General features: G+C 28.7%; 1 protein-coding gene across 5 annotated transcripts in view; it reads left to right on the plus strand.

Moving 5' to 3' along the window:
- The first annotated feature begins 8,212 nt into the window (after positions 1-8,212).
- LOC132930235 (pituitary homeobox homolog Ptx1-like) overlaps positions 8,213-27,205 on the plus strand; it is a 39,292-nt gene continuing 20,299 nt past the window's right edge. Inside the window, exons 1-2 of one of the 5 annotated variants that reach the window (XM_060995997.1) lie at positions 8,213-8,340; positions 19,503-19,867. In XM_060995997.1, the coding sequence (XP_060851980.1) occupies positions 19,594-19,867 (274 nt within the window). In that variant the 5' untranslated portion in view covers positions 8,213-8,340; positions 19,503-19,593. Of the gene's footprint in view, positions 8,341-13,617; positions 14,203-15,355; positions 15,375-18,654; positions 18,777-18,836; positions 19,057-19,502; positions 19,868-27,205 lie in introns of those variants that run through there. The other 4 variants (XM_060995989.1, XM_060996021.1, XM_060996015.1 and 1 more) reach the window with 4 other exon arrangements.

A 27,205-nucleotide genomic window follows, 5' to 3' on the forward strand; every position in this document is an offset into this window, starting at 1 on the left:
TACCTACCTACAGTGATTCTGATTACTTTTTTGGATCGTTATCCGTTGAGTAATAGTTTATGATATTATTTCATTATAGAATGATAATATTTTTATATAAGTAGTCATTTATCATAACTATATAAACGTATTTAGATCTCTTATTCCAATATGGGGGGGGGGGGCTGGGGAGATGATGGACCTCCGTCGTCATAAGTAACGGTTAAAAACAATAACTTATTTAAAATAAGATGACGCATACTCATTTACAAACGAGATTATTAGTCTTCAGCGGGTAGGTACATGAAAAATAATAATTAGGTATGATATTAAAAGAACAAGACGTAAGTTATATAGTATTATAATATTATTAATATTAGTTCTGCTCGCCGATAGTCAAAATTAATAGGTTCATTTGAGATACTATATGATCTAGTTAAAAAAAATTTTTTTCAGTGATATTGAAAGAAATAGTACACCAAAGATTTTTTTTAAATATTACTATTTCGAAAACTAAGCTATTTATCGTAGGATACTGTATAAAGGATGATAGAATAACAATAATGTTATTTAATTTACAATGATTAACGTATAAATTATTATTTTTTTATATAAATTAGTAAACAGAAAAATATTAGTAGAAAATGATAAGTAAATATGAGACTGAATACTGAATATAAAATTGACGAGTTATATGATTGAGGAAATAGGACCATTAATAAAATCACTCTATTAGATTTTTATTTAAGCAGTGTTTTTTAAAATATTTTTTTAATTATAAAAGGTCACAGAACCAGTTTCTTTTAAGACGTTGTGTAGGGTTTTCAGGTAGAGTATGAAGGACATATTTTTTATTAGTGGGCTTATGGGGGAGTCGAGTTTGGAATGGAATCGTTTGTATGTGGTTGCTAGATATTTGACGGTTGTGATGTTAAGATCTTTATTGTAATGGGAAGCATTAATGATGTACCACGGTGCGCCAGTGATTAATCGAAAAGTAATATGTATTTCGTAAGCTTGGATTGGACAGATATGTTGAAACTGTCGGAAGGCTTGGCCGGTAAAAAAATAATTCTATGAAAAAACTATAAAGTTATTTAAAATATGACTAAGTTATGTATTAAATGAGGCGGGGATGTTCCGTGTATGCGTAACTATTATATAAGTTTAAATACATACACTATTATTTATGAGATATTAAGATGAACTACTTGATAAAAGAAAATTAATGAAAACGCATTATAACGAAATGATATAAATTTACCTACGGATAAAATCCCGGAAGAATTATGACAAATACGTTTTTAACACACCGGAAGAAGATATAAAAAAAGCATCACTTTTTTTTTTTTAATAATATATATGAGATGTATTACAGACATCTATATATTTGCATCTACATATAGGTATATACATACACACGAATACGATCATCGCGTTTTCGACTGCTCCGGTGTAATATTTTATCTCGTTCAGTGTTGGATTTTAAATGGTAATTTTTATTTAATGGAAACTAACGACCTCTCGAAACGTAAAAAAAAACCCTGCTACCTACAGCAGCCTACTATAATAACAATAATTCAGTTTGCGCGTTCAATTTTTTTCCTTGTTTTACATATTATTACGAATTATGATAATTTAATATTGATGTACTTCCAACCTCCCTATATATACGTTATACCGTATAGTATTTATATTTTGTTTTCGGTGCGATCGGAACACAGCGGCACGTCATCATACAACCGCGTGATGTATACATGTATATCATACACAACAGCATCCCTTTCGAGCGAAGCTCTGCAACTATACCATATATACACAGTACTACACACACACACATCTAATGGACCGAGCCATGACCAGGGGAGTGGTTCGTGGGGGCGGTTAACTGGACCGTCAAATACGAAACAAATTGAAACGAACGTCTTATACATATATAGTCGGTAGATAATAATATATCTCCTTTACTCGTGCACCGCCGAGTATAAACCCTTTGCTCATTTTTTTTTTTAAAAACTCTATATACCATTCAGAAATTTATTGCCCCGGACGAACACGCGCTCGACCGCCCGCCCGCCCGCCAGCCTGCCCAGTTACTGCAGCCTCCACTGTATAGCTATACCGCCGCCGCCGTAGCGCAGTCGCCCCCGCAACGCCGTCGTCGTCGGAAGAGCAAAAGAATCGCGGGTATACGCACACACACACACACACACACACATAACCGTATATGGTATAACGGTATACACGTACGTATTACATACATATACGCGCACTCCGACACGAATAATAATAATAATATATATTATATTTAGTGTGGTAGAGTCGTGCAGCGTGTGAGCGAGGCGATAGTGAATAATATGATAGGGGACATATTATATAACTAAAACATAACGACCCGCGCCGGAGCGGGGGAGTGGGAAAAAAAAGAAAGAAAAAACAACAATCGAACGACAACGTATATTATGACAGTCGCATTAATTCCACATATCGCTTTTTAGACGTCTCCTCTCCGCGTGTATGGCAACAGCAGCCTGCAATTGGGGTGATCAGAGCGCGTTCAGTGGGTTTTACACTAAATATATATATATATATACGTAAACACGGTCGCGCAGTCCTCCGACAACGTATTTACCTCTTATATAATAACACAACGGGAACGTCACTCAAAACAATATGCACACACACACACACACACACTACATATCGTTTAATATATATTATATTGTACGTATACATATATATATATATATATTATCGAACATTTTTCCCGCACTCGTGGGCTCGTGTCTCAATCCCGATATACGGTAATCTAAGTCCGAAATAATTGTGATCTGACAATATTTCCGGTCCGTTTAGTCCCCCGTTCATCCACGGACACAATAATAAATATATATATATATAAATACCTCGTTCCAAAAGTCCCGCTTATACAGACGCTGCCGCCGTCAAATGGATTAACGACGACGCGATACGTTTATAATATTATTATTATTATTATTATACGTACAGTGTATATATGTATAACGGCCGAGCAGGACGAGGCGCACCGATCGCGCGGTCCCTCGTCGTCGGCGCGTGTATACTGTATATCCGTCCGATTGTCACAAAAGGTCGAACCTTAATGCGCGCGTATTTTAAGCCATCGGCCGGTGTGCATATTATATCGGTATATATATTTTATTATATTAATAATTTGGCAAAACGAGATTATTGTCGTCATCCGGCGCTCCGTTTTAAACGATATAGACGGGACGAGACTATATAATACTATACTGCTACTGCTGCTGCTGCGTAGACATATACAGAAGTATACAAAATTACAAATATTATGTTTAAACTTTTCGAATTTCAATAAACAATATCAATGTATATAATCGGACAATCAATATTATTATACGTTAATATAAATTATAAATACACTGTAGTATATTAGTATATACAGGTACATAATTAAAAAGCAAATTTTTAGGTTTTCAAAACTTTAAAATAAGATTCTATAACATGTTTAAAAAAAATTAAGCATTCAAATATTTTCATAACAATCCTTAAACTGCAGGTAAAAAAGGCTGTTTTTTTTTACTTCAAACAGTTGAAAATCTGAACACAAGTTCAATAAGAAACATGCGTAAGTATATAATATACATATATATATATGTTTACATAAATATTTATAAATTTATAATATTTACGTTTATTGTTCATTAATCACACATCATGCAATGATAATAATATAATATGCTTAGATTTGAAAATAATTATTGCACACCACTTCTTTGGTAAATTGAATAAACTCAGTTACATCTGAAATAAATAAACAGTTTCTAATTTAATTAAAAATAAGTTATTGAACGATTTATATTATTTTAATTTTTAAATTAAAAACATGTTTTCCCTACGATGAAATAATAATGACTCAAGAAACAAACAAATAAGATTTTTTCAATACAATAATAAATATATTCTTGAATATGAAATTAATATTCTCTAACATCTATTCAAAATATCCGAAATAATGTTTTTTTCTGCGATTTCTATAATGGATAAGTTACTTACGTTTGTTGAGCTGCGTTAAGTCAATAAATAGGATTACGCGGAATACATTGGTCCAATTTACATTTTATATTCATTATAACGCGTATTATATATTTTTTTCTATAATTGTAAATGTTGTGATCATTATTATATTTTTATACTAAATAAAAATATGCACATACCTTATTGATTTATGTGGTACTAAACTATGATTATAATGATATATAGTGATCAGTGTAATGATGGGAAAAACGAATAATGTGCTTTTACCACTTGAATAAACTCGTAAAAACCGATGACATAATTATGTCACGTGTAATACCAGCTAGTATTTACAGAATCGATCTCAATTACACATTATTTTAAATATTATGATTGAGATAAAATATTATATATGATATTATAGTGTACGCATCAAAATATAATAATGTATACTTTTTCATGTTTTAAATTTAACTTTTAACTTTAAGACTCCGAGTGGAGCGATTATTGCAGGTTTTACGCAGTTATTTAATTATTTTTTATATGTCAGATATTTTTATTGGAGCAGAAAAATAATGCAATTTTAAACTCTGAGGGTGATTTCAGATAACATTAATTATTTCTAGATTATAGAAAATTATCAATACTTTTTCAAGTAAATGAGAAAAAAGAACGAAGATTATATTATAAGCATTTGAAATTATTGTCGCATATTTTGGATAAATATTGATAAAAGCAGTATTGTATTTTTTGCTCGGTCCTCAGTTAAAAAGTGTATAGACATATGCTATAAGGTTCATTTTAAAGACATCGAAAATATGAAAACATGATGACATTTTCTTAAAAGGCATTTAAAGCTTAAATTTTCACAAGATTCATAATCAAATCATGAAAATTTTTTAATTATAAAGTATAGATAAATGGTGGACAAACCTAAAGCAGATGCACCATTTATGTTTTTAATTGTTGGTGCCAACGTTTTTGCAGGCCATTTTAAAATCATTATCAAGAATTGAATAATTATGACTAAAAAAGAAATACAACGGAAAACATGAATTGTTCCAACTAATACAACATAAGAAAACATACTAATTTAAAAAAAAAAATTATAATAATTAAAAAAGTGGTTTTTAAATTTTTATTTTGAATACCATAATTTTTCAAGTATTACTGAGATCATTTTCAGTGTAAAAAAGAACAAAAATTTAAAAAAAATTATTAGATTCAATATGCCTTACTAAGAAACATATTTAATATTTATTAAAAAATGAATATTATTGGTACTAAATACCATTATGCCTATATAGCTTATTACCATCAAATAATAATAATAAATTAATTTGTAGGTAGTTAGGTATGAATAATGACGCACCCGACCTACTACTTGTAAATACATTACAAGGTTTTTTTATAAGTTGTTTTTATAGTTTTTTAAGGCATAAAAAATACATAGATTTGTTGTATGCATAGGTTTTCTATAGGCACTACAATTTTTATAAAATTTGATATTTATACAATAAATTATGATTTTTATTCAAACAATTTTATTTTATTTTAGTTATTTTTCTGTAATTAAAGAAAATATTATTATCGAGACTTAAAAATGTCCGCTATAGATATGTCATATCTATGTTTTTATTTTGAAATAGAAACTGAATAGTTTTTCATTTAGGTACAAGTGGTACAACGATTAATTTTTGAATTCAAATATATCTATTAATCGATGATAGCCTGATAAGTGTTTTAGTCAATGAGATGATGGTTCACTTGAAACCTTCTATACAGCAGAGCAATTACTCTAGTTTTGTTTTTACTTAACCATCTTTCAAATAGATGATAAAACTACTTAGAGGTATAGAAACAAGAACCTTTGCCAACATGTTTCTTAAGGATTAACCTTAATTCCACTTCCCAGTAACGTCCGAACAAACTAAAACAGCTCTTGCACTTAAAGTGAACACCAGGAATTGCGTTTTTATCCACCGCAAAACTTTGAAATCTTTTTATATAATATGGGGTTTAAAAATGATCGAAAACATGTTTATGTAAAAAATATGTTTTAGGATTTAAGTATAAGTAGATATTACTTGACTTATAGCTATTGAGAAAATTGATTATATGGTTAGTATACATTTTTTTACAATTGAATAGTTATTTATATATATATATATATATATATAATATTATTCTAACTGTAATATGTTTTTTTATTTTAACTAGATTATTGGTTTTATGATTTCTAAACGGTTTAATCATATACATTGAATTTATAAGAATTATACAAACTTAAGCATTATGATAATTTGTATGTTGTTTTAAAAAGCAATGGTTATTATTCTAAAATATATTCCTTAAACATTCAGTTAATTTTTGAAAATATTGAAACAATTCCAGTAATAAACATATTTGGTTTATTTTTTCTTTCAGTATTACTATATTTATATAATAAATCTACCTTATTATGTCTCTTAGAACTGATAAAATTATGTTTTTGATTAAAATCTTTTTATAGCTTTGGTTTCATAGGAATTAAGATTATTTAGAATAATATAATAATAATAATAATAAAGGTATATCTATTAGATAAACTTTAACATTTATGATCTAGCATAGGTATAAACAGGTACCTGATAGTCAATAGGTATTTGATTAAGTATTAACATTTTTAAAATGTTAAAGAAATTAATTTGATGACAATAATTATGAGTTTATAATAATTAAAAAAAAAAAATTATTTGTCTGATAAACTTTGATATGTAAAATATTATATCTTTTATTAGTTATAGCATTATTTTTGTTTGTTATAATGGTCTAGTAGTGTGCCTATACATAAACGTAAGTACAGGGTTTAAAAGATAATAGTTTTTTAGTCAATACCTAATTGATTGGTATACAACTTGTAATTATTAGTTTTTTACGTCCATAAATTGTAAATAAAAAGTCACATTTCAGTCTATATTATAAAATTAAATTTATATTCTTAAGAAATATAGGTACTTCGCAAATAATGCACGGTATCATAATAATTTGTAATCTTGAGTGTTTATTAATTTTATGTTTTATAGTCATTATAAATGAAGAGCACTTGGCATAGTGTATATCGACATTCGACACTAGTTAGAACGAAATCTAAGAGTGATTTATTGATTGGGGAAAAATATATTATAGTAGCTGATTCTAACGACCAATCACAATGCGTGTTAACTCCCTTCTTTATGGCCATCAGGTAATGCTTGACATGATTATTATATATTTACCGACCCTCGATAAAACTGTCTTTAAATTTATCGTATTTAGACCGAAGAACATAAATTATATATACTTATAGTGAATAAGAGTACCTACTATACCTATATAATATAAACATGTACCTAAATGTTGTTCCTTTCATAGAAAATACCAATATTATTCATTATAAATTATAAATTATATTATAACTTATAGGGTGCTAACTGCTACACGAAAAATTATGAATTAATAAAATAATATAATTTTGAAGACATTTATTTTCAATTAGTTTGTTGAATAGATAATATATATTTGAAATAGAATTTGAAAGGAAATTATATTGTAATTATTATGTTAACTTATTAGTTTTTACTATATTAGTAAAGAGTTATAAATATATTAGGAATCTATATCTATATGATTATATGAAATTGAAATAGTTTCTTTTATTCTGTTTATACAGTTTAATAAATATGCAAAATATATATGACGGTTTATATATTTCATCATTTTTACACTCGTTGATCTCTATCATACTATATGTACAAAATGTGCAAAAATTTTATGTTAAGTGCTTAAAATCATTTGCGTTATCTGCAGGTTTTCTCATTAATGTTTTTATATGATAGTCTACGTTTATATATCTACAATTCCTTGAATATAATATGTTATTTTATTAAATCGGAATGAGCATATTATTGTAGCGCATGTACAGAGCGTTATGATATAATTATTAATGCAACTAGTTACTGCACCAACGAAGACACTGACGCGAGATAGCGTGCGAATATATTTATATACAAATATATATTTATACACAAACTGCACACACCTGCAGCACGGGGTGGTCGGAGGGGATCGAGAGTTTCGATGTGGGCGAGTGTCGGTGGTGGTAGTACTGATGCTGCTGCTGCTGCTGTTGCTGGTAGGGGTAGCGGCGGCGTGTGTATTCAACCCCTCCGCTCGAGGAAAAAAGGGGGTGGAGTTGGGCCGCCGACGACGCCGGTACAGGAAGGAAGGGATGAGGATTCTGAGAGTGTCGCCCTCAGTGCGCCGCCGGATAGCCCAGGCTTAGCATGTTGATCCCGCTGGATTAGTGGAACGGCTACCCAGTATCAGGTTAGTGTTTTGCTCTTTTTCGTCCTCCCCCTCCATTCACTACCACTTTAGCCCCTTCTCTACCTAATACCCCTCAATTCTAACTCGCGTTCGTCATGTGATATCATATCATTATGCATATTATAATATGTATTGCGTGACGAAATTTCGTTCAATTAATATAAACCTAAATTCATATATTTTATAATATAATATACACCTACTTATAGGAATATTAGGTACAGAATACAGTCATAGGTACCTACTAGAATTATTGTATTGTCGTATTATGCACAATGAAAATTTACTAAATATTAAATAGGCGTAATTTTATATTAAAAGCACACATTTAAATTTATATGTGAAACATTAGATATGTAGGTAACTCAACCCAGTAAAACCTATATAATATGTTATACTATATCAGTATACTACGCATAATATAAGTTAGAGTGATATATAATTTTTATTCAAGCCTTTAAAGTTATAATATTTATTTCATCGTGTAAAATTATAACGGTTCCAAAATTATCGAATAATAGCTAAACAGTTAACATTAAAATACTCTTATAGTTGAGTTCTATTTTGCTTATTATAATATAAATGTATATTTTTAGAACTTTTTTTATATAGTTCATTCCACACAATTATATTAATTTATAAAATTTGACACCAATAACAATAATTTTATTTTTATAATTTTAATTAAACGAAAATATAATTCGACAAAATAGTTATCATACTTATAAATAAAATAAATAGTTTTAAATAATAATAAATATTTAATAATTAATTTAACGCCTAATAATTTGAATATATTTTATTTTAGGATAAATAATAATATAAATATCTCTTATGCTTTTTATAAAACGATAGAGTTTTGCATTAAATATTATGTAATAGTTAGGTATGAAGTAAAAAAAAATTTTAATTTAGTATAATTTTTTATTTTAAAGAAACCAAAGGTTATATTATAGTAGTTATAGATAAATTAATTTTAATCACAATTTTAAATACTGTAGCTGTATATATAAAATACAATATAAATAAAAAAATACACTTCATAAAATAAATACACATATTACCATACTATGTTCTATATATTGGTATTGTATGTATAAAGTTGAAAATAATTACCTAATTATGTGCAAAAATACACGTAGTAATTTATATTCGTTTATTACCTATATACTTATCATAACATATTGTAAATGATGTAATATCATTTAATTTATCACAGTAGTATATTTGAATAAAACTTCAAATAATCAACATATTTTTGTTTTTATTATTATCTAAATTTCATATTATTGGTACTATAACAAATTATAAGTAGTGATCATCATATAACATAACTTCACAGTGCTAAAATCCTGTTATTAACTTCCAATATGATTAATGTTGCGATTATTGATTAATTATTATAAATATCCTTATTATTGGAAATTTTATTTAGCTTACAAATATTTATTCAGTAATAATAGAACTAATAATACGTTATAACTTTCAATAATTGGCCTGAATCAATTTGTTTTTTCATTTAAACAACCGCGGGGTAAAATATAAACAGCAATTAAAATTCGCACGAGTTCTTCTGTTAAAACACAGTACTGAGGAGTAAGTGGGATTTATTAGTGTTTTTCTTTCGAGTTGTAAAGCCGACTTAATACCGGCGGATCACAGTTGATCTCAAACGATTTTTCGTTTTGGCCTACTGTTTTTTTTTCAATATATGTACCTATTTCCTGCTTTTACTCTAGTCTAAATATTATCATAATTCACCTTGCATATTGAGTAGTAACCTTGAATATGTTGATCACTTATCTATATCATAAACTTAAATTTTTATAATGTATGATCCCAAATGGAAATGCTATAAATAATAATAATATATTGTTTGAATGTACAAATAAAATATATTTCGAATTAAAAAACAAATTAATCAATCTGCAAACATATAATTTTTTTTAAAGAATGTAATATCTATATAGGTAATGTATAAGATTGTAAGATTGTAAAGTTGTAATTTTTACTGAAACTTTTCTGAAACTTAAATTATGGTAGATTGTTGAACTATTAAACATTATTTCATTGTAAAATTATTTATAGAAATGACATAATATATACATTAATTATTCATATTAAAGATATAGGTATAGGTACTTAATTTCTGATTACATTTTTAGTACCTATTTATTCTATGTACCTACTTGGTCTATTATACAAGTACCATTATTAATTTCAATATTTTTTATTTATCTAACATATTCTAGTCCGCAAATACCTAATTGTTTTATGATACTGTAATTATACATAAATATTTAATATACTCCTAAAATGTAATATGTTATAATAAGATAAATCATATCAATTCAATTGTATTATAGTTGTGTAGTAGTTTTATTTACCAATATTTAATTTCATAAGGAATTATAGATATTTTAAGTTACTTTTTAATTTTTATATTACAAAATTGTTTAATATTTGACAAGTAATTATAGTCTATTACATTATTTTTTAAAATTATTTAAATGAATAATAAGATTATGTCATGTTACTTGATAATTTAAATATATTTTATGATAATACAATTAATTCAATTTTATTAATATACAATACACACATGTATATATAAGTATAGTAGTTAAAATTTTTTTCAATTAAAAACGAGAAAAATTTAATAAGTCCATGTACCTACTTACATATAAATATATATTATAGGTACTATATATACTATATGTTAGTTGGTAAATGAAAAAGATCTTTATTAAAGTGTAGAAGTAATAATATTGAGCCAAGCTTTTCCTCCGGTGACGCGTTAGTCCGTAAAAAAAATCGATTTAATAATTTTAATAAATTATTTTCAAATGTTCAACACTCATATAAAATAGTTGAAAAATCGAAGTATGAAGTATATATGTACGTTAATAAAGTGCGTATAAGGTTTCATACAGGTGTGTAATATATAATACAGTGTATAATATTTTTAATATTAAAATTAAGTCTACAAGTAGTGATTTTGGAAATGGGTGGTAACTAGTAATATAGAGGGATATATTACACATAGTAAGTACTATAAATGATATACAGTTTTACTCTCTCGTTTACTTGAAGCATATGCTATACATTATTGTTAGTTTAAACGATTGTAAATTCCCCGCCGTATTACGACAAGTATATATAATTTAATACAGCAGCTAGCATACCCGCGAATTTATCGGTATACCCACCGCGTGGTTATATTATTATTATTATTATTATTATTATTATTATTATTATATTGTTAGTCTTATGTAACATGTTCAGTGCGATTATTATACCTACAGTATATGCGTTTTAGCGTTTATATATTATGAACAATGTACATTGTATGTATACACGACATTGTACCTGTAATAATAATAAATAAAATTGAGTAGTGATTTGTGCCTATATATAATGTACATACGCGTTTAACATATATTATTTTACACGACTGGTATACATATTATGTATACATGTATATAGTACATATCAACCTAGCCTATATAGTATATATATTATATATACATACAGTAGGTACTGGTAAACCCTCCAACCGTATATGTGCAGGTTTACGGTTTTAGGAGAAACAAAATAATACTTTTATTTGGGTCGTGTAATTTTGAGCGCTGAGAGACGGTATTTTATTCGCTCTCCCTCAGTTTAAAATCCTACAATATAATAATATATGAACTCGCATACGGAACGAAAACATAATATTATTGTAAATTTATTTTTATTTTTATCGTGTTTATTATTGAAATATAAACAATTTATAAATATTTTCAATCTAAAAAAATATGCTTGTTGAAATTTTGTGTAGATATTATATAGTTAACATAAATGCTATTATAATATGATTAACGGAATCATCCAGCAATACTAGTTTGGACGTGATATATATATTATTATTATTTTCGATCACGTTATAGTAAGTCCTTACATCTATTCTTTTTAGCCTTCTCGAAGGATGATTGGCTGGGTTTTTTGTCAGCGGAGTTGTAAGACGAGTGGGTTTTAGTGGTTTGCGAAGTGGGATCAATATAGAGTTTGTCTCTATTTCTGAGACGGTTAGAATTTTCAAGTCCGGGTGGAAGCAGGAATAGATTCGATACGTGAAACGTCGCTTTTGTAATCGGTATTGTACGTAATAATGATAATAATAATATACTGATTGGAAAGTTTGCAGTATTTCGCTGGTAATCCGTTTGATTTCTTTGCAACACTGCTCCGTATAATCAGATTGCCATGATAATACCAAATTGTCTCGAGCATTGTGAGTATTGTGATTTCGTATACACCTATACGCTCTATATATGCTTATGGTGGCAGTTTGCCAGACACGATGCTCACCCAAAAATAATATCATCTTATAACATTTAATATCATATATATATATATATAATATAATAATATCGTTATGTATTAAATAGCCGCACGTGAATATATAACAATACAAAGAAAACGCAATTGCAATAATAATAACATTATATTATTATTATTATTATGGTTTCGGCGGTGCTATATAATAATATGACGGTCGTACGAAACTTGACGAGGGTCAACACCTACACACACACACACACACACGCTGTACACACGGACCGCTGAGCAGCGCGTACAGTGACAGTGCGACCGGCCTTTGCGCGCGTTGACGCGGCGTAAATAATTATTATTACATAAAAACGCGTCGTTTTTCGTAAAGTTTCAAGCTGCGGCTGCGGCGGACATGTGATATTATTATTATTATTATTACTATTACTATTATTAAAGCGGCGCGCGACGACCTTCGCGCGCGAGACCGGCAAAAACAACGGCGGCGGCGGCGGCGGCTGACGGTTCGACCGGTGACGAGGCGGCGTGCGGGCGGGGCGCGCGGTAATAATATCGTATGAAAAATCGTCTGCGGACAAGACGGCGTACGAGCGCGAAACCGTAAAACAAATGAACCCGTTCGCCGAGCGCACTGTATAGAGGAGGTGTACACTCGCGCGGTGCGGTGCAGAGCGGTGGCGGTGCGGGCGACGGGTGCTGAGGACGAGTGATGGGACCGAAAGAGTCGTCGGTAGGGGCGGGGGAGCGGGGACCAAAAGAAAAGAGGAAAATATCGTTCGTTCGTGTGTCGAGCGCGTACGTGGCGGCGGCGGCGGCGGCGATCGGGGGCGAGAGAGCGCAAGCGCCGCCCGAGTGGGCCAGACGCGGCGGGGACGGCCCGCCCATTACTCGGGATGGTGGCCGCCGCCGCCACCACTGCCGCCGCCGTCGCCGATCGGTTCCCATATATCTCAAAGCCGGGGGGCTCAAACCGCGGATAGTCGACCTAATCTGAGGTCAATTTGTTAGCTTAACTTTAAAACTCCGCGCGGCCGGCTCTCGCGTGTTATTATTATTATTATTATTGTTGTTGTTGTTGTTGTTGTTATATTATTATAATATACGAATATATACTGTACACAATAATAATAATAATAATATAATAAAACGCGCACTTAAATATTTATATATTATTATTATATAATATACTTCGTACACTCGCGTGTTTTGTACTTATATAACATAATAATATGTATTAATATTATATTTACACGGGGCAAACATATTGTGCGTATAAGAGTGACGAGGAACGTTTCCCGTGCGTGTGCGTGCGACGATTGCATATTGTTATATTTCATTCGAGTCGGATCAACGGTAATATATATTATTATTATCACAAGCGCCACAACAATATTAAAAAATATTATGTCGGTATAGTTTTCGCGTTGAACGAGATTTCGGGTTTTTTTTTTTGTCATTTCACGCGTCGTCGAAACACTCGAAACGATATTGCATGACGGACAAAAACGCATCTGTAAGAGATAACCGGTAAGTCGTGCACATATAATATATCTGCAGCAATCGTTATTATTTATTTTGATAGTACCTCTAACGTTAGGTATATTATTATGCCATGTATATAGTCATTATCAACTTAACGTTTAGGCAATATAGGGATGTATATAATATTATATAGTTTGTATACGTACAAAATAAGATAATATAAAAATGACAAAAACAGATTTCGGAATAATATTCTACAGGGCGATTCGTCTTAATTTTTTTCACTTGATAATGATTTTTTGAATTTTTAAACACACGCATATATAGGCCATATTTTCTAACAGTATTGAGATTTTTTGCAATACATAAGAAGTCATGTGGTGACACAAACTTTTGTTTTTATAATGAAAAACCTCCCTTTTTTATTGCACATTATATAGTGTATAATTTAATTTTTAATTTTATGTGAGTGGCTACTCATAGTAAGTTATTAAAATGCTTATAATATGAAAGATAATAACATGGTCTTTAAAAATAACTTAATAAAAAAATAAAATTAGATTTAATATTGGATCTAATATATATAGTATACCTATACACTATAAGATAATTTTTACAAATTATAAAATATGTTGACTAGTATTAGTTGCTAAAATTTTCAAATCACCTTAATTCATAAATCTTTCCAAACTAATTATCATCGAATTCTTATAATAAAAAAAAAATTAAATAGTTTACAAAGTACTCGTTTGAATTTTTATTTTAATGCACTAACATTCTCAACAAAATTAATATCTTCTAAACATATTCAAAAACAGTAGTGTGTATCTCGACAAGATACTCTAATAGTAGTCCAAAAAAGTTCAAGAATTTGGAAGTATAGTCCTTATATAAGTATTTATGAAAATTCCAAAAAAATCATATTTTGAATTACAACATTATCGAAGAAAAAGGGGGTGAATGTGCTGGTGAATCACTCTATATGCTTCAGCGTGTGTGTGTGTGTGTCAACAATTATGTATATAATAATATCTAAAATATAATGTACAAATATAATACATCTGCGCGCGGTGCAGACAATAGTTATAGTAGGTACGGTACGACAGGCGCGATAATAATAATATTGATATTATGTACATTTGTCATTTATGTGTATACACATCATATCGTCTGATGATCCCGATAAATCGCTGACGATCTTTGCAGGAATTTTCGGAGTAAGTAAATTCGTATAAATAATATTTTATTTTTTCATTTTACGGACAATTGTTCAATTTTAAGTGCAGTAATAATAATAAATATTGTAAATATAAATAATAATTAATTCACAAGTTTAAATAAATGGCTTATTATTAGCAATATATATAAATACGAAAACAAATAAAATAGAAAAAATAACAATGTAAGGTATAGGTATACTTAAAAAAAAATGGTAGATGACTATATGGACAATCAGTAAAATGTTTATTGCACGCATTTACATAATATGTATTATATTATTATGATAATATGATAAATGATAATATCAACAACGAAATTAAATATTTAAAGGAAAAATGTATTATAATTTATTTAAATATATTATAAACGTTAAAATTATTGCCATTCGACTTTCATTAAATATTAATGTGATGATTTAACATTTAGTTTTGGGAGAAATTATGAATGCAATAAATAGATTAATATTGCGAGTGCTAGCGGTTATTGTTTAGTGACAAAAGCTTATAATTTTGAATAGAAAACAGTTATCATAATTTCATTATTCAATAGTTTGAAGAAAAAAAGTTGCCAGTAATTCAGAATTCAATGCGCTTTTAAAAAATTATTTTTTTAAATTCCTAGAATGTTTTTGGTACCAGTGTGAAGAACTATCAATATACTATATTTGTAGCATATAGAACCGCGGAGTACTTTATTTTTAGTTTTCCTAATTTGATTAGATATACTTATCCAATACTATCGTTTTCCCAAACTATCAGTGAATTTTAAGATAAAGAGCGGATAAATGCGAAATACAAAGGCATTTGACAATGAAAAGATCGTTGAAATTAGATCAATCACATTTTATCATCTTATTATAATATTTTATCGTTGAAGTTTATGCGTATTTATAAGCTGCAGTATAATAGTGTAAGTTATAATTTATATTGTTATCTACCGTAATTGAATATACTCCGAATCGAACGTCACCGCGTATTCTTCACGTGCGTTTTCTAGAGCGTCAATCGTTTTCACCGTGGAAACTATACATTGCATACAATTTACAAGTTACGATATGTTTTCCAATTAATTTCCATCAATTATATTGTAAATCAAGCATAATATGTCTTCTTCGTGCTCGACCCGATCTGGTACATATAATAGTATATTATACAATAATATCGTATGCGTCACTAATAATTATATAACGGCAGATTCTTAAAAATAGAAATAAAAATACATATTTTTAAGCGTTCGTCTTACGGTTTACGGTTTGTTATTGTTATTATAACCGTTGTAAATGGAAGGCTATTAATTATATAATTATGATTATTATTGATGATTTTTTTTTTATTTTGCACTATATACATCATGAACCGACTTGTTTACTGATTTTCTAATTAATTAACATAATACTATACATAAATATACTATCATACTATTTATAAACATATCGATTCATATAATTTATATACATATAACTCAAGGTAGTTTATATTTTAATGAAAAATAATAAAAATACCTAAAAAATGCATAATTTTTATACTTATTTCTTATTTCTTATTTCCTTCTCAATCTTATGCCTATTCTTAACCTAATTATATATTTAAAATTGTTCGAGTAAATCTTATCATTATAATAATCATTAAAAGAAAATAAAATCGCAGTATGTTAATATTATTATTTATTAGTGCTATAATTTATTTATTAATAATATAAATTATAAATAGTGGCTTAAAATAGTCTTTATTTTTACGATTTACACCATTATGGTTGTAAATAATATTAAGTTAATTAAATTTAAATAAGAATTAATCCTAAAAAAATACTGAATCTTTACAATAATGTTGCAGTTAATAACCTATATAAACCTATTCTATTTTGACAAGAGTAAAATTTTGCTGTAGGTTTAATTTTTATTTTTTTCAATGTTAGAAATGTACAATTTATAGAGTTACTACTTATTAGTTAGTTTTTAAAATGTTAAGCAACGCATCCTTTATTATTATGTTTTTGTTGAATATGCTTAATGTTTACATAAATATAATATTGATTTTTATTGCTAAGAAAAATAAATTAGGTTAACATATGTCATATATCATGGTTTGATAATAAAAATATTGAATGACATAGGTACTTCTATATTAATTTCTTGTATTTGATATGCTTGTTTATATTTTAAATAGATAATATTGACAAAAAATAATGAGAAAACTATTCATATAAGTAGGTAACCTGCAAGAAATACGCATAAATTATTAACTCTATTCCCATTAAAATAATATAAATTATAGGCTCTTAGAAAGTTAGAAATATGTGTAAAGGTGTTTAACATTTTAAAAGATAAACTTTGCTCACGAAGGTTTTTTTTATGACGTAAATTGCAATGTGGAATTACGATAAAATGGTTCTTTTTTACACACATTTTAAAACACGCACGTATGTGTATAATTTATATTTATGTGATTGGCTTAATTCGATTTACAAGGACTTAATAATTCGTTCTAAAAAAAAGGTCATCGATATAAATTGGTACTTATTAAATATTCGAATAAGTGTATATTTTATTTTTTGTTATATTTTTTCGTGTGACCATTTAAACGCGATGCATTTGGCACACAGTAATTTTTTCTATACATTTAATATATATTTGTTAAAATAATAATAATATATATAAACATTAAAATATAAATAATAAAAATACGCACTTTTAAATGTACCTTTAAGCGCAATATAATTTTTAGGGATATAAATATTATTTATTATGAACAACTTAAGTTTTATTGATTAACTCGAGATTTTAGAATCATAAAATAAAGCCTCGGCGTCTTTAAACGCGTGTTTTATGATTGCCTTTTCTTTTATAAGAATAATTCTTAGATTTTCTCTTGCGTACGTGGATTTAGTCATGATTTTTCTGTTGAAGCATTTTAATCTTTAGACACATAAAACAATAAAAATCGTTTGGATTTATCAATATTTGCCTGGAGTGTATGAATTTATATATATATACATAATATATAGGTACGCAGTATTTTAGTAATCAATCATATTAGCTGCACTAATATACCTACTAATTTTGTTGGTAATAATCGATCTATTAATTGTAAACAATCTAATCTACTTGAAGATTGCATAGAAATATAGAATATATATTTATGTAATTGTTTTGTATATTGCGTTTTTATTCAGTTATTAAATTAAAATATACACATATATAATATATAGAATAGCAATATTAACAGCTCGCGCGTTTATCATGTAAAAAAAAAAATAAATTTTATCACAACCACTCCTATATAATACTTGGGTTGGTACTCATTGTTTAACTATACTAGACGTCAGTCAAGATATTATATTATAGAAATTGATTATACCTATTATATTGTGAAAACCGTAAACGATTGGCATTGTAACAAGTACGCATATACTTATATTACTGCATTACGTCTGTTAGGAAACTATACGTATTTTTTTAGTTATATAATTAATATTTATCAAACGAGTTTAACGAATTTTGATTTTTATATTTTTATTGTTTAGTATAATAGTCAGTTTCGTGAAGTATAGTTTCCTGTGCTGAAAGAAACAATAATGTTTATAATATTTATTTATATGTTTTTTTTTTTTATAAGCCTTGTGATTACAGTTAAAATGTTAGCATTTATCCGATCTATTAAAACAATTATTTATTTATCTGTAAGTATTTTTATGTACGTAACGTAAAACTTAAACACTTATTGTCTTAAATCGATCACTTCTACAATATTTATTAAAACTATTGCAAAATACAAAATATTTATTTAGAACGGTACACTTACATATTATAGATTCTATATTTTTATAGCCTCATTATGGTATACGAGTTATAGTTATACAGACGTAGTATAATACTCAAATACTATATACGTGTATTATATATCATGAATTATATGCAATTAGTAATCGCGAGTCGATCTAAATGATTTTAATTATTATAAGTAGGATTATTAATGATAGGTTCCCATATAATAACTATCAAAGTTATTTGCAACCATATTAATCGAGTTTCAGTAATAAAGTAGGCGTATATTGCAATGCGCATTTAACTTACATACGATATTTATAGTTTTAATATTATTTATGAATTGTGTTATTAATTGCAGAATTCAACTGAGTGTTCACTTCCCGCATTTGAATCCGGTGATGGTCGTTGGCCTTTGATAAGTGAAATTTGAAAATTAAAAAACAAGAAAAATGATGGAACGCCTGGAAAACCTGACCGACCCGAGTCTGTGTCTTCAAGACTTGGTGTCGTCGACGGGTTCCGATCACCATAACGTTGCATTACAGCACGCGTCATCGGCATCGTTCCATCATCCCGTGCACGACGGCAGTGCCGGACTGCATCAGGGCATGCTTGGACACCACCACGTGCACCATCATGACAGTCATCACCATCATCATCACACGGCGGTGCCGTGTCCGCCGTCACTGTTACACCACGAACCGTTGGAAAAGCTTAAGAGAGGTGCGTAATATTATGATAATTTTGTGTAGATTACTATAATTTTTTTTAAAAATTAGGTAAGTACGACGATATCAAAAAATCGCTGTAACAAATTTATTATAAAATAGAGTCATATTTGTATAGATTTTATAATAATACAGTTATACAGTTATATATTTATTTACTATATTCAATGTTTTCATAAATATTCTTAATTTTAAGTAACTATAATGCTAAAATACATAATCCATTATTTATATAGCCAACAACCAAGTAGGTATTTCTTCACCCGGGAGAAGTATCGTTGGTCATTAAGACCGAAGTCATTTTTGTTTTGGATATTATTAAATGGTTTATTCATCTTGGAAATTTCCCATATCGTAAACAATAACAATTTTATGTGATTTTTGGTAAATAATATTTATTATTTTACGCTTTGTATAAATTATTATCGATAACTAAACATTTATTCATTAGGGTATCTCTATAATAATTATAGTATATAGGTAGTTTCAAAGAATAATATTCACATACACATCAATATAGCCCCTTATTTTAAAAGGACGAAGGAGCCGTTTTGCATACTCAAGTAAAAATTTAAAAATGTATACTTGAATGCAATCATATTATGTTTTTTGGGTAACTATGTAGGTACATTATACATACATAGAAGGCATAGTACAAGTTCGGACAAAGTTTATTTCGCAAAACTCATATAATTGGTTTTTATGCAAAAATGTATCGAGCACATTTAAAGTTTTAAGTATATTTTCTTGCAATACACGAGTATTACGCAACTATACTTTTTAAATTTTTAATAACTTATTATTATTTTACAATATGACAATCCCGATTAGCATTCGACTTTTTTGTTTATTGGTAAATGTTGATCCTAATAATAATCTGACTTTTATTCGGAAAACTTTGAGATTTTTATTTTCCGTAGCTGTTGTTGACGAATAAAATATAAAATATTGCAAATTGTTTTTATTTACAAAGAAGTTTTCGACATTATCGTTCATTCAATTTCGTTTTAATAGAGACAATTCATCCGAGTTGTAAGAATAATATTAGTCAGTGTATTTTATACTACATATAGTATATCATATCGGTGTAGTATGTATAAATCTACTATTATTGATATGTCGCGTAGGCCGATTTCGGAGTTTCGTGGTATTTACACTCGAGGTACGTTCATACCATCAGAAATTCGTAAAAATATGAACGCGCACACTGTCTTATGTATATACCAGATACCTATCTATATATATCTATCCATACTACATCGAAGACTGGATTTCTACAAAAACGCACAGCAAATACGAGAACACGACCGTCAATCGTGAATATAATATTTAATCGCGCAATATGAGAAACTGCGTGTTTTCGCTGTTAAATATATGACGTCGGTGGTCGCGGGGATATTAAACATATACATATACGCATATCATATATATACAACTGCGGCGCGGTTGATGTTTAATGGGCAATAATTTAGAGCGTTATTGTTATCGGGGTGTCCATTAGCATAATCATTGTTGTATGGGCGGCGTACACAACAAGTGCGAATTCCCATGTAACACAACGTGTACGCCATATATATATATGTATTATATTATTATATAGTCGTCGAGCATATTCGTGATCGGCGCCCCGTGAAATCAGCGCACGAGCTCCCTAAAAATGATACGACGCGAAGGGTGCGAGGACAAAAAAAAAACTTATTTCTCTTACACTCGCCCCACATTATATTATATACGTGTCTAACGGTGTAAGTGTACACTGTATACAATATATACATATATGTGTGTATACACATATAGACGCTCATCGAGGGGGATGGAGGGATAGATTAGTGTTCGTTTGTATATATATATATATGTGTGTGTGTGTGTAACACCCTGTGGCTGCCTATATATATATATACACGCGCGCGCGACAACTATACTCGGGCTAGTCGACCGAAAACACATATTTATTATTCGACGCCTGAAAGAGGTCCACCGCCCATAAACCAATTTTCCCGGATAATCTGTCGTTTTGTTATTCTTCTCGGGCCTCGCGGGGTCATTTAAGCCCTGCACGACCGCCGACAGGAGTTATCTCTTCTCTCTTTCCATAAGATTGTCACGTCGGAAAATTTAGATTGCTAAAACGCCTACTACGATAGACGTTCAAAATGTATAAATATATTGCTTTAATGGTCACGATTCACGAGTAAACGTATAATGTTCTATATGTGTACTGAACTATATATACTATCAAAGTTTTATAAAGTGGCGTTCAAGTTTGTACTTTTTCTCTCTATATTAATAAAATATAATTTTCGTTTTGACCGCGAATCAATCTTATCGTTAAAAATATGGGAGTATAGTAAGTTTGCGGATTTTCTGAGATCGAATATCTGAATACTTTGACACCGACCGTGATCGAGAACTCAAAACACATTTTTTAAAAGACGAATATATTTCAGATCATTTATTTTGATGTAATGCGTTTTCGTACGCTAAGTATGCTAACGTTTCATTTTTATATATTTTCAAATCTACGTTAAGTAGTATACCTATGTTAAACATTATATTAGAAATGTACAATTTTACTAAATATCACTTAAAAAATCTCCACAATATACCACCTTTATATAGTATATATCATATCATTATTGTTTGTCTTTTTAGATGTATTTGACAGCCGTTTATTTGTTTTATGATATTCTTTATACAAAATTATCATTTCAAATTTGTATACAAGACATCTTTTTAAATAATGAATCGATTTATCAATCTTTATAGTTTTGGAGTTTTAACAGTATCGCGTTTGGTGCCAAAATCCAAATTGTTTTGGTTGAAAGTTTTTGTATCGTGTCAATAGTCAATAAAGATGTTATTTAACATATTGAGCTTAGCATGAAAAAAATTTCGAACTCAAAGAATCAAATTATGGTATAGTTGGTGATGCTTTAAACATTTTTCTACTTTTAAAATATGTATAGTTAAACAATGTTTTTATTATATGTTTCGTCTAATTTTTATTACATACTATTATATAATTATAATATTATAATATTACCTATACTATTATAATAATTTCACTAATTAACTTAAAACAAATTTATCGAAATAATTATAATTGAAATTGTATTTGCTAATACATACCGATTTTGAGATTTCACTAGGTAAAAGAGTATTATTTACAGGGCTATCTAATATATATATATATATATATATTATTTTAGTTCAGAATGTAAGATAAAATTTTCTTGGCAGATACAACTGTTGCGAAGAATTCAAATTAAATTAAACAGATGAGATTTTTTTTACTTTTACATAAATATATATAATGTATTATACGTATTATACTAGTACCTGACATTCTTGAGAGATACGCAGGTGAGAATAAAATATATGGAATAAGTTTCCTGGAAACACTGATTGGTGATGACATAGGTTTAATACTGATGAGCATATCTTACATTTATTTTTAGAAAACAAATTTTGGATAATTTGACAGTTATTACATTGTCAGAAAAATGTTATTTTAGTCTCATTATGACAATTCACTTCATAATTTTATAACTTTATGTGACTGGCGTTGTGTGCCAAATTCTGATTGCAAAAACGATTATCCTTCAGCATTTATACTATCGTAAATAAGTATACCTACCTAATATTAATCTTGTTAATCCTATATTTAAACATCTAATTTAAATATGATTGGATATTATTTTTATAAAGACCAATTTGCACATAATATTATTAATTCATAACAATACATGATTAATAACATACATTTAAGTTAAATATTATATTAAAAGATATTTTATCGTTTTTACTATAGTTATACATTATATTATTTTGATGTTCTTAATTATAACAATATCTTTTAGGTTGGTATCAACAGAATTTATCTTTTTTTAACATGCTATGTGTTCTAATGAATTTACTATTAAAGAAAATATATAAAGTTTTGTTAGTTATTATACATTAAACGAATGTGTTTATGATAGAAGGCTATGATTCTGGATTACAATGATTATTATGATCTAAAATGAACAAACAATAAATATCATTATAGATACATATAAACTAATGTTAGTTGTATGCCTCAATCCGCCTTACCACTCGATGTGACTTTTAAAATCAAATTTATTCAACTTCTATATTATAGCCTGATAGTCAATCAGTCAATCCTACTACCGAACTAGTGTACCTATACCTATATTCTGTATCCAAAATTGTATGGTTCTTTTTAAAAAAAATGCTCTGTATTAAAGCTAGATATTAGCTATAGTGTGTTATTTCCAACCTCTAAAATATTATAAAATTATATGTAGGTATACGTATAAAAGTTTAATAATGTGTATAGGTACATAAATTCACCAAAGATTTTCTTGTTTAATGTTTTCGTTAGTCATTTTGTGCAAACAATAGCTACAACAACATACTTTAGGGCGGTAAACGGGGAGCGTTACGGATGTCGGGATGTGAATAAAGTTAACCAAAAAACATAAACCAAATGTAGCTTTGTTTTATTCAGAAAAAAAAATAAATATAAAAATTGAACATAACTCACGCCATTCTCCCTTTGGTGTATTCTGCAGCTTGCAATAGAGCTATTCGACCGAAATGTTTTGTAATAAAAATCATAAAAAAAAAAGATCGAGACCGTACTTGGAACCTTAATGTTTTCGGATAACGTTTTACCCTCTAATAAACATAAATTAATAACGAAAACAAGGCAACTGTAAATTGTCGTAGGGTGGTGGGCGAAGGTCACCATTTGTAAAATAATTTCTTTTCGCCGAAATCCCTTAGAGAGAGTTTTATTTATGGGGGGGCGAAACCTCACTCCCAGCAACCCCCAAGCACATACACTTGCGGATTTTCGGAGTCCCTAGAGGCCTGTGGCTAGCGGGGTCGCTTATGGTTGGCGCGCACAAGAGTAATTTTGAAAAACAAATTACCCCTTTTCCGTACACACATATATACACGGCGCGCATCGTAATAGCTGTGCGGTCAACCTTATAATTATTCCCTCAAGATATACGCACACAACCCTTTTGTGTAGCATCCGATAATTTATGTACGGCGAGTGTTTCGGATATTTGTGTATTTACATTGCACCCTCGACCTCTACTGGTTGCAGTTTCTATGTATAATCGAACAGACTGTCCGTGTAAAAATCACGATTATTATTCTTATACGGTCTACAGCGCGTAATTTGTATACACATACAGCGGGGGCGTGTGTATATATAATCAAAACGATCTGCTGCCTTGACAAGATATATGGTAGTAATTTGGGCGTTGAAGTTAGTCGAATGTCGAACAACTGCCAGTATCTCTAATAATAAATAAGCATAAGAATAGTGTTTAACGAGAAATGTCTGTGATGCGTAGGAAAATGTTTAAATATTTTTCTTTATGCTGATACAGTATACAGTTCTTCGCAGAACTTTTATAATATTTGAAAGTTACTTTTACGATTATAAATCATAATAAAATGTCTGTAAATTGGTTAAAATAAAGGAAACAAATGACTTTTTTGCCTATATACTTGTACAGAAAGTGGATTGTTTATGTAGATACACTATACAGCGTGTATCAGCGATTGACTTAAGCTTTTAGGCAATATAACACGATAACCCTATATGGAAAAGATAAAGTTGACATATTATCCCTTAACAAAACGTGAAAATCGTAATTGATTACTCCACAGTCTACACTGACAGAGACGAATAAGTCGTCTGCATTTGCAGAATTTCGCAACACTATCAAACTTTCAATATATAGTCGTGCATACAAATATATTGAAGAAAATAAATAGTTATCGTATAATATTATGTAATAAAATAAGTTTTCAATCAATTTATAAGCACGTGAATTAAATGAATAAATTAAGATTATAATTTCAACATAAATCAATTTTTTCTGAAGAATAACATATATCTATGCGCCAAGGATTGATATAAATTATTTAATAATTAAACAAGTCTAACTTCCGGAAACAATCGTTTGTATCAATGTTATATTTTTGTAGTATAAATATTTATGTATTAATGTAGATGCGTGTATGTATACTATACTATTCAAATACAGGTCCAATTAAATACATATTATGAAACATCCAAGTATAAGTAATGTGTTAATATAAATAATAAATTAGTCATTAGGGTGGAAATTAATTCATTTTTACATCCTAATGAAATAATTTAGGTATTATGTGTAATACTACAATCTATTATTGAATGACATAAAAATGGATGTATCATTTGCATGATCATTAAAAGCTGCTTTTTTAGTTTTTTTTTTTAATATTTAAAATCAAATAAAAAACAATGTAGGTGATATAAAAAAATATCAATTCGTTACTCGCAGTAATTAAAACCACTTATGATATGAATGTTTGTGAATATAATCTTATTCATACATATATATATATATATATATGTATGTGCACTTTAATAAATTATCACTATTGCTGAAATCAGAATAGATACATAATTTCATAATAATATGCTGAAAATCGTTAAACATGACACCATTTAATGTACATAGAAGTGCAATGACGCCATTTTAAGCGATTGCTATAGCAGCATAACGCCCCACGTCTGCGACTGTAATAATAAATTATATGATATACTACCTATATAATTTATAGAATAGTGCACACATATTGACCAATTTGAAATAAATATAAATATATAGCCATATAGGTTCTATAGTATGCACTTATAAATATATATAATACTAGTTGTAAAACCCGACTTTACCTACTTAGAAAATAATGAAAAAAACATTATTAATACTACATTATATCGGTGTATCTTGAATTTAGCGTACCTTGCAGTTCATGACAAATCGTGATCGGTTCGCCTTGTGAATTGCAGCGGATCGCATATGGTAAAGCATTTGTTATATTGTCGGACGCGGTTCAAACTACTCTCCTAACTTTCCTGACATCACACGAACAGTCTCTGAACTTTCATTGAAATCGGACTTGTAGTTTTTGAGTTTAAAAAGCTACAAAAATATACGAAAATTGTCTTTTGTTGTAGGTAAATTTTACTAAAAAGCAATTAATTGAATACTATTTTTTTTTAGTTGAAAAGTAACACATGATAGGTTGGCTAGGCCGGTTGCTACTTTTGGGAAGTCATTATTTTTTACATAAGTACAAAAGATATATATTTTTTTAAATTTAAAAGGGCAGTTTTAAAAAAATAATATTACTATATAGATGAAGATAACATTTCATAATCGTAATTAGACTTTTTCCAAGTGAATAATAACACGTATTCATAAGTCCTATACCCGTGCGACTTTTTACCTTATGTAAACGGTATACCAAGCTCTTCACT

The sequence above is a fragment of the Rhopalosiphum padi genome, chromosome 1 (genome assembly GCF_020882245.1).
Source record: "Rhopalosiphum padi isolate XX-2018 chromosome 1, ASM2088224v1, whole genome shotgun sequence".
NCBI classification, from domain to species: Eukaryota; Metazoa; Arthropoda; class Insecta; order Hemiptera; family Aphididae; genus Rhopalosiphum; species Rhopalosiphum padi.